The sequence below is a fragment of the Colossoma macropomum genome, unplaced genomic scaffold (genome assembly GCF_904425465.1).
Source record: "Colossoma macropomum unplaced genomic scaffold, Colossoma_macropomum, whole genome shotgun sequence".
In the NCBI taxonomy this organism is placed as follows: domain Eukaryota; kingdom Metazoa; phylum Chordata; class Actinopteri; order Characiformes; family Serrasalmidae; genus Colossoma; species Colossoma macropomum.
Window position 1 is genome coordinate 18,785,604 of NW_023494796.1, and position 16,638 is coordinate 18,802,241.

A 16,638-nucleotide genomic window follows, 5' to 3' on the forward strand; every position below is an offset into this window, starting at 1 on the left:
GATTGTGCCTCATTCAAAAAGTATTCCAGACTTAATAATTCCTAATAGTGTCTGCATTAATGGGCACAGATGAACTGCTGTAGGCTGAATACAAAGATGTTTTTCATGACATCACAAAAACAACAAATTCAAATCTGTTTCTGCAGCTTTGTACCCCTCTATGGGCTGGAGAGTGAACGATATGTTTTGACACTTTACCTAGGTTTACAAACTACATGAAACCTATTTTAAAAAGCGAAGAAAAGACAGTTTTCCATGATATAGGCCCTTTAACCATTATGTGAAACATCTGAAAAAATGGTGGAATTACCCATTAACATATATCTTAGTTGATCTTATCATAAGTGGATAGTGCTATGTACAGGTGAAAAGAGGGTCCAGTGCGTGTTTGCGATTGGCACTGTGATCTGATCAATCAAACCACCTTTTGAAGTGGTCAGTGAAGCATGTGACCATACAACATTTGTAGTGTGAAAGCAAAAGCATCTTGATGCCATCATTAAACATCAACTTCGCCAGCAAAGCAGAAATGAAAACAGCTGCGTCACCTCTGTTTCCTCTCCTGTTTGTTAATGACTTGCATTTGAGGTGCATGCGGCCTAAACTTTGTAAAAGCTTGTATATGAATGCTAACAAGGACTCGGGGAAAAATTTTGTATGACAGCAAATGCAGTGAAAGACTAACATGCATGGTTCCCTTCCTGCAGTCACAAAATCTGACCATAGCGGTCACTGGAGATGCATGTATAGCCACTTACATCTGGTATTTGCATCTTACTGTACACTTCTGATCAGGTCACGAGATGGATGTTAATACGAAAGGTCTCAGCATACTTCTTGAGGAGACGACGTTCGCCAGGCTTCAGCGAACAATATGACGTAATTGCGGACAAAACGAACCGCAGACGTCGCGCTGAGGCTTTGTTCGACGTGTCCCGCACATGGCAGCTGGGCGAACTCCGCGGACGAACACACTACGCGACAGGGCCTGTGATTGGTCAGTTAAAAAGAGGCGTGCCATGAAACTAAGATGGACAATTTTGAGGAGCCTTGGCTTTGGCAAATATACTAATATTTCACTGTGAAACGTGGATTTGATAAATAAACAATGAATATCTCCTAAATGTAAGATGTTAGGTCTGTTATTCGGTAATATCTTTTAGTGCTTAGCACCCCAACATACAGGTTATCTTATATTTAGGTTCACAAGAGGTGAGAATTTGGTTTTCTATTCACCAGCTTCTTGTTTGAATTTCCCCGTTCCACCTTAAATGGTGGCAGTATTCTGAACTCAAACGTCGCCACAGTTAAAACTGTGAAAGAACCGTTTTCCAGCAGTCATGAAACTTACCATAAAATGTCATAGCGTCACGTGGAGCATCCGCGACAAGCTACACGAACTACACGAGCTTGTAAGCTCGCGAAGGCGCTTTCGGCTTCGCACAACCCTCGAGAATTTCGTTTCGCAAGAAATATGCTGAGGCCTTAAGTGTAAGAGGGCAACACATATAGGTTTTTCGACAAGGTGGGCAGAACACAATTGTAACTGGTTGCACTGGTCTGTATTTAAATTAGTCAAATTCAAATTGGCAGTCAAATTACATGTTCTGTTGATTTTTAAGTGAAAATAGCATATCCTCTACAAAGAGAACAAACTTAAATATACCGTTTTTTAGGTAATTTTAGTGCACATTTTTTATTTATTTGCTTATTGGAGAAAAATAAAATATAAAAGATGCCATAACTTTTGCTCAGGTCATTTGATGTTTTTTCTTTTTCCCCCCCAATACGTAAAATTCTGCAAATAAATAATAATTGTGCATTATCATGCACAGAAGTGTCTTCTCTGAAGAGGATGTCTTCATTTTACTTTGGAAAATGGGCACCCAAACTTTTAGTAATGCATTTTGTGATATTGATTTTAAGGAGCAGATAACCTATATCAGCTGATAATATCAGCTTTCTATGGCAAAAAATAATAGTTTAGATAAACAAGCATGAGTAGACAAATATGACTGTTTTCACATTACTTAAACTAAAATAAACAGTAGAACCAAAATAATTTAAATATTCTAGCACAGGGTCAGAGCTTCCCAGCACTGTTAGCTTAGCGGTTTTGTTGGTTTCTGCTAATTGGTTCTTTTTTGTCGGATATCCTTTTTATTTCTTCATCACTTCAGATAAATGTTGTGATTGTCAGCTTAGAGGTCTTGGAGATAAAGACAAGTTTATGAGCTTAAATGCGTTAAGAAATAGTTCTCATTTACGCGATTCTTCACGTACCCTAGATGTAGTCAATCTTCCAAGACATGTTTGGTCTCTGAAATTTGTTTCTTTAGTTTTAAACTGGAGCTACGAGGGTAACGTTGTTAACAAACAATAAAGGTCAATAGTCACCCAAATGGTACATGCAGAAAACTCATTAAGGTTGTGTAGACTTGTCCATGTGATTTAGAGCACAATATGACTTACTGTGAATGATTAAAATGAAAACTTCACTGTGTAGCTGAATGCAGCAGGCAGGCATTTTAGACAACAGAGCTGCTGTGCCAAATTCAAATGTACAGATTTCTGCTGTTTCTGTTTACAGATAACTGTCAGTCTTGCATTTTCAAACAGAAGATATCTGTATATAAACAATGGAAATCACAAAAGTATTTTAGCATCACAATAGTTCCACACTGTGTTTAGCTACATGGTGAAGTTTTGTTCATTTTTAAAGCTGACACACATTGACAACTTTCATGAAGTCCTGGATGTAGTTTGAGCAGGTTGAGAGAAGTTTTGGGGATGTATTTACAAGATTTGGGTGACTATTGACTTCTAGTGTTTCTTAGCAATGTTAGGCTGGTAGATCCAGCGCTGAACTAACAAGCAAAATTTAGAGGCAAAACATGTCTTGGCTCGTCAACTACATCTGGGTTAAGTGGAAAATTGCATATATTTGATTTTTTGCCAAACCATTTCCTTAAATCCTCACATCAGAGGTGTCTGCTCATCACAATAAAAACAACTCAGCAAAATATTACCGTCAGGATTTTCAACATCACTGATAAATCCATGGGCCTTTAATATCAGCTGCTATTACAGGAAAAACATATATTGGTCTGGCCCTAATATTTAAACACACAATCACACAATTCTAACCCACAGACACATTTATAAACAGTTAAATCGCTGTTGCCTCTGTTTTGCCATCTGTGGTTATTAGCTGCACCAGGCTGCCTGAGGCTGGTCTTTCTCCTCCTGTTGCCCACTTGTAGAACAATCTAGAAGACAAATCATTTTGGTTTATGAGCAAAGCAAAACCCAGTTTAACTACAGGTATACTACAGATTTTTTTTTACAGTGATGGTGATAGTAACCAGTCAACAATGTCTACAAAACAAATACAGCCATTTTATTTACTACTCAAAACCACCAGTGAACCTACACGTGTCTTCTGAGTCTTTATATGTAATGTTGACCATAAAAATATAGTGGTAAAACGGAAAAAAAAATCTATTTTGCCTTATAATGCTCGGTATGCATCTCTCCACCACAAATAGATTTTAATATTCATGTTTTGGGCCAAAACCTAAAATATAACCTTTCACAACGAAAATATAACAATGTCTCAGGCATTAGGTAAAGCATTCATAATCATTTTATGTAGTAACTTTCTGTGATGTAGCTCTTAGAGGCATTGAACTCCTCAGACATCTGGTTTCTATCACCACCGTGAAGCATTCTGATTCTAGACTCTTCTCTAGAACGTGTTTTTTTTTTTTAGCATCAAAACTCTGTTGGACATGTTAACAACTGAATTAGGCAGAGATTACAAAAATATGTGGAATTCATCTTTTAGTAGTATCTCCTATTCGATTATGGTTAATTGTATACCTTCTATATGCTTATTCTGTGTATCAGAGTAGTCACTCTGTCTTTAAGGGCCTTTTCTGTGGGAGAAGGAACCAACTGGTGATCTGTGAACATCTCTGTATGAAGACGTCTTTAAATAAATCCATCCTTCTCCTCAACAACTCTGTCTAGTTTATTCTCAATGACTTTTATAACGACTCCACAAGTCAACACTCATAAAACAAGCATTTAATATTCTATTTGTTTATTGTTTGTGTAGTGTTTGGTAGCACAGCATTGCAGCACTCAGCCTCAGCAATGTGACAATATTTAAGATTTTGTACTGTTTTTGTCTATTAAATGTTCAGTTACACTAATTGCACAAATACCTAATTAAACCATTAGGAACCCATACAAACCAATCCTAACTACTGGCCATTTATCTATAGTTTAATAAAAATGTCCAATGCATTGATATCGTTACTGGTATTGAATATTATTCAGATGCCATGCTCATTTACTCGAAACTCATAGAAATGTACCGATACCAACATTCTGATACCAGCTGAGACATGAGCTGAGTGTACAGGGCCATGCAAATGAACAACTGCAGTGAAGTAGGCTCTGCTCACACAGAGAAGTGTTACTGACCTGACAGTCGGACACAAAGGTCACTTTAAACAATCCACCTTGGCAGATTCCTGCCAGGAATACACTGTGTGATTTTAGCCCATTTTTAAACACACAATCACAACTGCTTTCCCAATCTGGGTGGAAACATACAGGGCAACTAAAAAGAGGGGAAAAAAAAAGACATCTGCTACCAAAGTCCCTCTATGCCAACTTTACTCTGTTTGACTGAATACAGTAGCAAGGTATAAACGTTAATATGGTGATTTTTTGCAACATAAGCTGTAGAGAGATGTACCGTGTACATCACCCCCTTTTAGTTTCAGTGCTCATTGTTCAGTTTCTCTACGCTCAGCACTCAGAATGCAGCGTGTTGTTTTGAATGAAACAGCTTTATCTGTAGGCAGAACTGTCTGAAGAGGCTGCTTTCATGAATAAATTTTTGGCTTTGTCTGTACATGATGGTCTATTCAAATGTATAATGCAAGTCACTAAAGAATTTCTAAAATCGTACAGTGTGTGTCTGCCTTTAGAGTACATTCAACTACAGATCAGCCAGCCAAACTAAATACTCCCAACAAGACCTGAAACTCAAAACATGAGCATCTTGGATGCATTAGCCTCAGGAGTGATTCCTGCTGTTGCTGTGCTACAGAGACTGAAGGAGAGAAGCAAGGAGAAAAACTATGACTTGTACTTTATTTAGAGCTGTACAGAAGGGCTTTTATGCCCACGCTTCTCCAATGCAGCGCTACTCAATCAAAGGTAACTAATGTAGCATAGTTAGCTAATGCACTTCATTTAAAATCATCTGGATTTTAAGGATTTAATTTTTGAGGTACACTGCACTGATTTACGCCATCTACCTAATTCTAAGCAGTCAGTAATGTTATCAGACGCGGTATCAGCGAGTACTAAAAAATACGTACTTGTACACTTTCTGAAAAAAATGATATCGATGCATCACTATTTTAAGTTTTTCTACCCAATTTATTCATGGCCGATTCTACCTGATAGCGTAGGTCCACCTACCACATGATGCTACGAAGGTGGAAAGGCTAGCTCTCAGACCTGTGAAGCACCACTGCCACTGCAACTTTTCAAACTGGTACTAAAGCAACATCACTGGACAGCTCAACACGCTTTGAGAAGAATGCTAATTGCCAATTCTGTTACATCAACTAACACATGCCTGTCTTGGCTAGAACTGCAGTGTTGTGGGGGTAGAAGGGCCATCCTACCCACCAAGTGAGAACAAGGCCCGTTATGCTCTTTTGGACTCCCAGTCACAAATGGCTGTTGCATGGTTGGGGATCGAACTCACAATCTCCCGATGATGGGGCCAAGGGTTTCAGAATTCCTCTTACCTTTAAAATGTATCACCAGACGTTTTCTCTTACCAGTGTAAATAACATAACTACAACCCCATTTCCAAAAAAGTTATAAAAAATAGAATGCAATGAAATACAAATCATGGAAACCATATTTTTAAAGGAAATATACAAAGACAATATATCATATGTTGAAGCTGAGAAATTGTATTGTTTTTTTGAAAAAAAAAAGTGTGTCCATTTTGAATTTGATGCCAACAACACGTTCCAAAAAAGTTGGGATGGGGGCATGTTTACTACTGTGTTTCATCACCTTTTCTTTTAACAAAACTCTGTAAGCATTTGGGAACTGAGGAGACCAATTGCTGTAGTTTTGAAAGTGAAATGTTCTCCCATTCTTGTTTGATACAGGATTTCAGCTGCTCATCAGTACGGGGTCTCCTTTGTAGTATTTCGCATAATGCACCAAATATTTTCAGTGGGTGACAGGTCTGGACTGCAGGCAAGTCAGTTTAGCACCCGGACACCTTTAATGCTGAGGAATGTTGTTGTAATACATGTAGAATGTGGTTTGGCATTGTCATTGGCTGAAATAATTAAGGCCTCCGCTGAAAAAGACGCAGTCTGGATAGCACCATATGTTGCCAAAACACGTATGTATCCTTCAGCACTAATGGTGCCTTCACAGATGTGCTATCCACCCATGCCATGTGCACTAATGCATGCCTATACTTTTATGAATACTGGCTTTTGGACTGTGCAATGATAAAAAGCTGAGTGGTCTTTAGCCCGGAGGACACAGTGTCCATGTTTTTTCAAAAAGAACTTCAAATGTTGATTTGTCAAACCCCAGGACACTTTTCCACTCCCCTTAGTCCATTTTAAATGAGCTCGAGCCCAGAGAAAGGGATCCTTTTTTATACCCAAATCATGTTACTGCCAATCAACCACCAGATGTTTTTTTAGCATTACACAACTTTACCAGCCTTTTGTTGCCCCTGTCCCAACTTTTTTGGAACGTGTTGTTGGCATGGAATTCAAAATGGGCATGTATTTTTCAAAAAACAATAAAATTTCTCAGTTTCAACATTTGATATGTCGTCTTTGTACTATTTTCAATTAAATATAGGGTTTAAATCATTTTGACATCATTGCATTTTTTTGCATGTTTTTATTTACATTTTGCCCAGCGTCCCAAATTTTTTGGAAATGGGGTTGTACTTCTGTAACAGCTTAAGTACAACCAATAGAGTGTAAAACCCAGCACCATAGCTCACTACATATTTATATACTTTTGTAATCTTTATAGTGTTTGCCTCAAGCTGTAAATATTACTATTGAACAAACACATACTCAACCTACATCACCACACACTGTCAGACCAAACTTACTCAGCTATGTACTCCAGTGGTGTCCAAGAACCGACATCAGCGTCTGGCATGGATTTTCTGTTCATGGGTGTGTCCAGAGTAACTCTGTAGGAAGTCAGCCAAATACCGTTAATGGCATATACTGTATCTAATGTAGTACACACACGCATACATGTTGTTTTTTTTCTCAATATGCATTAAAATGTGTAGAAGTGTGCTATCTGTAGAAGATGTGCTAACTTATCTTCACTTAGAACATCAACAAAACATGTAATTTGACAAGGAGTGCCCGAACGTCTGCATACGACTGTTTGTAATTTTTCAGATTTTATATTAAAAATTGCAATAGTTACACTCTTCCATTCTTTCAATTTTGGACCAAAACTGACATTAAGTACAAGTTATTCATTTTCAGGGTCAGGTAAAAAGAATACACAGAGGTCTTAACAAATAAAATATATTTTTAGTATATAGTGTGTTTACCCTTTGCCTTTATTGCAGCTCCATTCTTTTCATTCTTTTCTTTTAGTTTTATGATGAAATCTCAAGGGCTACTTTTCCACACATCAAAATTCAGTTTTAGAAGTTGGTTGTACTTTCTGCATCTCATCATCCAAGTAATCCCAATTACAAATTTAGACTCATTATTCCACAAACCTTACAGGTCTTATATTCTCATGCAGTTTTTTCCTCTTTTTTTTGTCTATTTTCTTTCTCTACAGCATCTTGACAGCTACACATCCTTTCAAACTCATAGCATTCAGTTATCTTCTCACAGTGGAAGAATGGACAATAAACACCTTTTTTCAGATCTGAAGCAAGAGTAAAGCTTGATTTTTTCCTCTCTCTCAAAGAGGAAATCTTTTAAGTTCTGTTTATGTGATGAAGACAATTGGGGTGGTCTTCCAGGTCTTGCAAGTTTGCCAGTACTCCCATTTTTGGAACTTCTGTCTTTTCCCTTATTTTCCTTTGACTTTGTCCTTCTTCATGCAAGTGCATTATCTTATATCTGATCGTCTCAGAAATAGTTTTTTAATGCACATGAATAAACGTGAGGTGCTAAGATGTGTTTGAATAGTTGCCAGTGTGAATGTTAGTGTCTCGTTGAAGAACTTGATGTCAATGACCATTTTAGGAAGATCTTTCATTGTAGCTGTAATTCATTTGTTTCAAGACTGCAAGACTGGAAGAGTCAAAGTGGCAGTAGGGTGCGCAGAAGTGAAGAGAGGACACATTAAATACTGACAGTATTATAATATAAATATAATATAAATATAATGTAAATAAAAAAGCAGATTTACTTTGCTCTGCTTTAATGTCATTTTAGACGGTAAATAAAATGCCTATATTTGTGTTACAGACATCACAATCCCTGGTTCCTTCCAGCACCACTGTAAAGAAATCTGAGTCTGTAGTCATCTCAATCATTTCACATTAAACTACTCACAATGACTTTGTTTGCAACTCAACTATTGATGTATGCAGAAATTTAGAAAAATCCCTGGTATTCCCCTTTAACAACAAGATTTCCTTAACTTTATTAATCATAGTATTATAGACATCTCTTGATGTATCTTCTGCGATACTTTAATATCGAATATGGCCATGATGATAATGCTTAGTGGTTGTAGTTATTCTGGAAGTTGCCTCAGCTGGGCATTTCTTCTAATGGATGTAATGACCTACTAAAATCAATGCATGATTTGATTAACTTTTTTTTTATTTTTACTCTACAGTTTGACAGTGAAGTACTAAATCCAGATGTAATTACAGTGCTCCCATTGGCTGGGTTTACTGTGACAACTCTGTTAGTGTCGTTGCTGTGGGCGTACTCACGGTAGGATGGCTATGGCAGCAGCTCCAGCAGGAAGTCCACTATTGGGTCCACCCAGACTCTGACATAGCTGATGGACTGCAGCCTTGGCCATGCCATAACCAATCATACCTATGAAGAGTTAGAGAAAGGGTTGTGAGACCACCTTGGAAGCCACAACATTTTATGCCCGTTTTACCATCTTGGCTGTAAATATGTCTCAGTATGTGCTAATGTAGTAGTACAGGCTAAAAATATAATATAAAATGCAGATTTACTTTGCTCTGCTATAAGGTTAAGTTCAGCTATAGCTGCTCTTCTCACACCTCAGTCAGGAAACTACTCCACAAAAGATTTTCTTGTAAAATGTCTCTCAAGGTTCAATTTTTTACGGGGCTGAAGTCAGCTTCTCATTCGCCAGCTTCTCGTTCGAATTCTCCCATTCCACCTTAAATGGTGCATGAGGTGCCAGAATGTAACTGCTGCATCATTTAAGGTGGAATGGGACAGCTCGAACAAGAAGCTGGCGAAAGAGAAGCTGCAGCCTTGCGACTTAGTGTTTGACAGTTTCTTGTTGCAGATTAAACGTATCAGGGAAGCAGCTGCAGTGCTTTTAAATGTAGATAAATCAGTTTGTCTCCAAATTATCGATGTTTGTCTTAAATCTCTCTCTTTGCCGTTTCGTTAGCTACTATGCGTTGTGTGCGCTGCTGTGTGTCCAGCAGTCTCTGCGTCAATTTTCAGCATTAAAGGTTGGTGAATTAGCAGTTATGCGTTAACTCCAGCGTTTAAGACATTTATTGTTAAAGCTGTGTTAGAACTGTGTGTTATAACGATTTTACAGCAAAGGAGGATTATATTATTTTACCTAAAAATCTAGTTGTGCTATGGGGAGCCGCAACAGCTGGAGAGATTATTCAGATGCGCAGGCCTGATTCTCACCCCAAACAGAGCCAGGATCACTGATGATAATTTTGAGGCTAAAGTGTTGCTGAAGTTTAGGCTCTGAATGTCATGCCTGTACATATCTTGCTGAAATGTTAAAATAAGAACAGTTTTATTTCAACAGTTGACACTTTGCACACAACTGTTTTGTTTGTATCCGGTTATTTTTGTTGATTTTTGTTAGGAAAAACCTGGAATGATTGACTTTGCCTTTACTTATCCAAATTTTTGTTGGCTATCACACCTTTTGGTTGTGTAAGTTTGACTGTTGGTTACACTTGAACTTGATCTTTTTGTATATTTGCAGCTTTTCAACTGAATGTTTCTTTCTGGCACATGATTAAATGCAGCGTCTTGTTCACACTTTCAGTTGGACTTGTTTGGTGTGTCAGGTGGAGATACACAAACATTCTGACAATTGCGCTTAAAAGTAGCTAAAAAGTAGTGCACTACTTTTCAAAAAGTAGCTAAAATGTAGCCACTACTTTTTTTCTGGAAATGTAGCTAGCTAAAAATTTTGGGAAAGTAGCTACAAAGTAGATAGCTACAAATTTTTCAGTTAAGGTTTAAGTTCGCTAAAAAAAAGAAAATTCTCTGCGTCTGATTCATGAAACTTGATTCAACTTGATGCATCATGAAATGCATCATGTTGCATGAAATGATGCATCTGCTTCAGTGCATGAAACCAAGCACTCAATGGCTGTACTCGTGGTAGGTGTACTTAATAAAGTAGTACATGTGTGCGTACCTGGGGTTGGGCCAAGTGATGCTTTAGCCCCCGCCAGTGTGAGCAGCCCTCCCTCTTTCAGATGTTTGGTTGCTAGGTGACTGGAGATAGTAGACGTCCACACACTCTGCTTCCACATCAAATCCAGATTCTTATACAGCACTGAGAATAAAGGGGGAAGATAGTCAGCATGAGTTATTTGGTAATTTAGTGACAATCTGAACAGTACAGTTACTAGAGCCAAACACTGTCAAACTATTATGCAGTCGCAGCTGGATATTGTCACTGCTTAGAGTAGGTAATATAGCAAGAATGTAATATTACGATGCACAACATGCAACACAATATTTTGTTTTTCTCAGGTTTGTGAGGTTTATGAATGATTTATTGAACATGGTTGTATTTTATCATATTGTATTTTATTGCCATTTTATAAAAGCAATAAGCTACCGTTGGCTGTGCATTTGTGATTTTACTCTGCTTTGCACTGTGTATACCAATAAGCCTTAAATGGGGTAAAATCACTCTTATGTGCAGACACCAGTGGATTACTGTTTCATTCCACCACAGCTAGTTCCGACTCTGCAGTGTGATGACTTATTCTGTCCAGTCTGATGCTGTTGCAAGATCTACGCTGATCGGGAGCTTTGCTGAGCTGAACAAATGCCTGTCTGCTCTGATACGTTTGCTTCATCTGCCATGATCAAATGCCCCCAAGCTCCTGCATTCCGGACCAGTTTGACCACCATGAATTGCATGTGCATTCTGCTGTGCAGAAAATCTCTACTGAATGCCTATTCACCCTTTTCATGATACTGGTGCCTGCACAAACTCAAACTGGAGCTATTTAATCATACACGTTGTTTCACCTGCCTAACAATACACTGATCTGTTCACATATTCATACTTAGACATCAACATGATAGGCTTCTAACAGTGGTCAATGACGTTCATGGATTAAACTCTCATTTTTGCTGTGATACGCTCCTAACAGCAGTCACTGGTTTTCATAAATCTAGTTGACATTTGTTACTCTGATAATATGCTGACAGTAGTTATCAGTTATCATTGATGATTAATCATAAATATAAATATTTCGGTCCAATGACAGGCCTTCTTTATTTTATATATTCACTAATGTATAATCATTGGAATGTTAATCAATGTTATTTTTTATCCTTACTGCTCTTGCCTTATTTTTGTTTTGTTATCTGGTGTGGACCAGAGGAGGATTAGTTCCCCTTTTGAGTCTTGATTGCTCTCAAGGGTTCTTTCTATTTCTCTTGGGGAGTTTTTCCTTGCCTCTGTTGCCCTTGGCTTACTCACTGGTGCTTGGACCTGGACTTTCTGTAAAGCTGACAATGTGGTTTTGTAAAAAACTCTATAATAAATAATAAATCTTGAAACTTTAAACAGTGTTATTATCAGCGGCCAAACATGAAACCTGCAGAGATCCGGTATCACAACTCAACTTCAGCCTGAGGGAGCATTAGCCGAGCTAGGTGATCTGAGCAAAACAGGTACCGTGTTTTTGGTTTTCTTCTGTCTTTTATAATGCTTCTCTCCCCCGCCCCCCTCTCTCTCTTTCTCTCTCTCTGCCTTGGTGTTTGTCTTTAACTGTGAGAGACTGTGTAGCCGTTTAACTGTGAAATACAATAATAATTTGGGATTCTGTATGAACTGATCAGCATGATTTCTAGTGAAATATATTACAGTAAAAATCAAAGCTGGGTTAATTGCTGATGTTGCCGCTGATTTTAATGGTAGAAATGTTCTGAACAGATTTCAGTGAAAATATACAGTTTGAAGGCTGTGAAGGTGTTTACTGTCTGTACAGGTTCACACCTATTAACACAAGCTAGAGTCCAGGGAGCTGATGGCCAGCAGGACTCAATAAAATTACATCATTACTTAAGCAATCTACTCATAATTTTGCCTCAAAAAACCTCTGCACAGTCTTTCAGGGATTCTAAAATACTTTATTGGAAACAGATAAACTAGGAAGTGTTATATAATCATCTAACCATGAAATGCATGCAGTTTAATGTCAACCTTGTTCCTTACACAGTTCACAGAAAGGTGTGTAAATATTCTGCAGCAGAGAGAACTGTGATCAGTCTCAGCTCTCAGAACACCTGCTTTAGTGTTTTTCTGTACAGATTATTTCCGGTGATGTAGCCGAGTCAGCTCAGAAATATGTTTAGATTGTGACAGCGGAAATACGAAAATGGAACTCGGCTCTTAAGTCGTTTTTCAATGAACTACTTATTTACTCTTACTTAAGTAATTTTATTTACTATTGCTTTTACTTGTACTTGAGTAAATTATCACTACAGTAACAGTACTTGTACTTAAATAGGGATTTTCAGTACTCTTTACACCCCTGCTAGAAAGCTATTGACAGCAAGATAGCACTCAATTTTGCCATTTTAGACTTTAATAGCCGAATACAAAGAACAAAAAATACAATTAAATTGTTAATCACAATTATTTCTATGGCTATTAATCATCATTTAAAATAGTAAGAACATGACAGGCCTACATATTACTCAGTCCCTGCCAGTAAAAGTTAAATCAGTTGTGTGTTCTGCTCTGACCTTTGGCCTTGGCACTGCCCCCTGCCCAGCCTCCGGCCACACACAAAATGGCATCAACCTTTTTTTCTCCCAGCAGCTCACCTACATCAGCTGTAACCTGAAAGGATTGTCAGTTCAGAGTCCAGCACCTCACACAGACTTACAGCCATATGCAAAAGTTTGAATACTGCTGGTCAAATTACATGTTTTGTTGATTTTCTAAGTGCAAAAAAAGTGAACACACATCCCCTACAGAGAAAACATGTAAATATGACATCTTTTCTCTAATTTTAGTGCAGAATTTGACAAATTAGAAAAACATAAAAGATGTAACTTTTGCACAGGCTACACTTTGTTTAATTTTTTTCTGATTTGTTAAATTCATCAAATAAACATTTTTCTACTGTACTGTAATGTAGTATGCAAAATTACGCAAAATTACATTTTTTGTAAATCAGTTAACACATCCTCTACAGTTACTGTTTTTTAACATATTGGAGGAAGAAAATGTTTTTCTGTTGAGAATGTGTTAGCTTACTTTTACTAAGAAAGTCCACAGAGCATGTCATTCAGGGGTGTTCAAACTTTTGCATTCGACTTATATGTGGAATGGACACAACAAGACTGCCATCTGAACATCTGTGTAGCCTGTATACAATTACCATAAAAATGTCATATAGAATAAATGGGGAAAAAAGCAGAAACCACGCCCACACTGCTCAACCAGCACATGCCGGGCAGATACTGCAGCACACCCACTCCTTACAACCAGGGCTGTAACTGATTTCAAAATTTTACTGAGGTCTATTTTGAGAAAACTGAATATACTAACACAACCTGTATCTATTGCACCAATTGTCTATTTTTCCTTTAGTTTATTTTTAAAGAAATAATTGCATCTTTTGAGTCCATTACCATACACACATAGGTCTCTGTCTCTCTATCTATAAAGTGTGTGTGTGTATATATATGTATATATGTGTATGTATACACACACACACACACACACACATATACATATATATATACACAAAGCCAAGTGTACTGGAAGCCTCATGTGCTACCATTAATTTTTTATTTAATCACTAATATAGCACCTACTGCAAGTAGACTGAAGCACATAGGTGGCAACGTTACGAATTATGAATTATGAGGTTTGCTTTTTACAAGCATAATCTTTTTGTTATGCCCTTAAAATCTCACATATCATAGCTAAGTTGGATTTTAGTCTATATATGTGCTGCATACCTGAACACCTCAGGACATCACAGTCACTAAAAACGGTCACTGCTGATTGGGCAGTCATATCGCTGTTTCCACACTGAATCTCATATTTTTTTCTGAATCCTCTGAGGACCCTGATGTCATGATGATTGTTATGAACATTACAGGCACACAATAAATTTGATTGGCTATAATACTGTGACAGTGAAAACTAATCAGATTTGATCATCTTAAAAAAGTGGCTTAATAAATATAGATCATCCTTCTAAAACTAGGTAATCATGGCCATGGTTCAACGTGAACAGGTGTATATACATACACATATAAATGAGTGTTGCTTTTTGTGACATCACAAAATGAGCTGATTTTGCAGCTTATGGGCCCTTAAAATCTAAATCTCTCACCTGGCTGGCTTGCTCATTAAAGGAGTCTGTCATTTGAACTGTGATATTGGCATTGGCCTCTTCATTTGCATTTAAGTCAATGCAGGCAACCCACTGGGGGGGAGAAACATGTGTTAAAGAGATGTCAAAGAAGCAATTTTTAAATCCAGGTTAAAAATATTTCTTTTCATGTTCCTTACTGCACTTTACCCACAATAAACTCATTTTAATAACACTTAAATCCTTTGTTTTAATTCCCTTGTACGTTTTGCACATAATTGTTGTTAAATTGTTAAATTCAATTACATTGTGTTACAAGATTTTTATATTTTATTGTTTTTTCAGTCTTAAGCACTTGCCTATTTGTGGAGATAAGGGCACAAACGTTAATCTAGACGATGGAAACGTTTACTTGAAATATTAACGTTAAATCTGTCATGAGAAAGTGCGCATTAAGTAATCATACAGAAGTGATTTACATACAAAAACAGTAAGACGTAGGTCTAAGTCTCCAGCTCTAAATACAGTACATTTAGTTTCAGTGACCTGCATTCGTCTTAATAAGTGTATGAAAGTGCTGTTAATCTAGCGCATTTAATCGCTACGTCAGTGCAAAGTAATGTAAGTTTTATGATATTAGCTAAGTTTATCAGCTCTGCTGCAAGTAAAGTTACAGCTCATGTTTCAGTGTTGAGAGCAGCGTAATAAACTCACCCACTGTTTCGATCTGAAATACTGAACACATTTTGAGCCCAGAGCTCCTTTCCCTCCATAAATGATAACTTTATGAACCTCTGCCACTGCCATGTTCAGCAAAACACCCGCAGCTCCAGTCAACGAAAGGAAACTAAAGAAACAAGGCAACAATGGGTGTCATCATTTCTACCTCTTCAGTGTTTATTTGCATTTAGGCTGAAGCTCTCTATCGCCCCCTCCCCCGGCGGAGAGCGGTTGCGCTAGAGAGTGATTTTTGAAAACGTTTGTTTGGAGTTCAGCGTGCACGATGCTTTCTTTGGTTTTATTAAAACAGTATACATTGATAAAGAGATGTGTCGTGGGTGCTTTATTTGTACGGTTTAAACTATGTAGTGTAAAAGATGGTAGTGCAGAAGGTGACGCTACGCCTTTTCGGGTTGTAGCCATTCGCAAAACTGAGCCCACCAGAAGAGGCGAAGAAGAATGACATCGCGTTCGGTTGTGGGGAGGCGCTCCATTCCGATGCGACAATGCCTATGCCCTACTCCCTAGGATCCGCTCATATTTGTTCTTGTCTGATGCCTGTGTGTCTAATGAACTTGTAGAAAGGTATGCTGCTAGCTAATGCTGCATTTGGATCTCATCCGAACCAGATGGTTAACCGTAATGTGACTTTTCTCTTCTCGGGGTTGTTAATAGACATGCCCACCACCTAGAAAGAAAGCATGGAGGCCAGGAGAATATGTATCCTGCTTTTTCGTTAAAGATGATTAAAAAGCACTTAGATCACATATACACGCATCAGATATATATTTTTTCACATCCATTGCCGAGTTTGCCATTTCTTTCCCTGGCTAGAATCCTTAAGTTTTACCAAAAACTGAAATGCCCTAGTTTCACTGGTGTGCAGCCACATTTTCCATTCAGAGCAATTAATAATTAATAACACCACTGCTAATAATAAATAATAACAATAATAATACATTTTACAAAAAGACGTTATAGTAAGTGTCCATTGGTTTGTCGTCCAAGCTTTTCCATAGGGTTCTTTTTCAATAATTTGGAACAACACTACAAAATGTCCACTGTGAGTGCTCCTCCTT

The 16,638-nt window shown here is 37.7% G+C and overlaps 1 protein-coding gene across 2 annotated transcripts; it reads right to left on the minus strand.

The window, feature by feature from the left end:
* Positions 1-1,779: 1,779 nt before the first annotated feature.
* Positions 1,780-15,726, minus strand: qdprb1 (quinoid dihydropteridine reductase b1). Of its 2 annotated transcripts, XM_036583056.1 has the most exons (7): positions 15,554-15,726; positions 14,861-14,953; positions 13,254-13,350; positions 10,678-10,818; positions 9,008-9,116; positions 7,193-7,276; positions 1,780-3,269 (listed from the first exon to the last, which is right to left on the minus strand). In XM_036583056.1, exons 1-7 carry the CDS (start codon positions 15,644-15,646, stop codon positions 3,170-3,172), a joined length of 717 nt encoding a protein of 238 aa, XP_036438949.1. In that variant the 5' UTR covers positions 15,647-15,726; the 3' UTR covers positions 1,780-3,169. The 2 variants fall into 2 exon arrangements, with proteins under 2 accessions (XP_036438949.1, XP_036438950.1); XM_036583057.1 differs by lacking the exon at positions 14,861-14,953.
* Between the last annotated feature and the right edge of the window lie 912 nt (positions 15,727-16,638).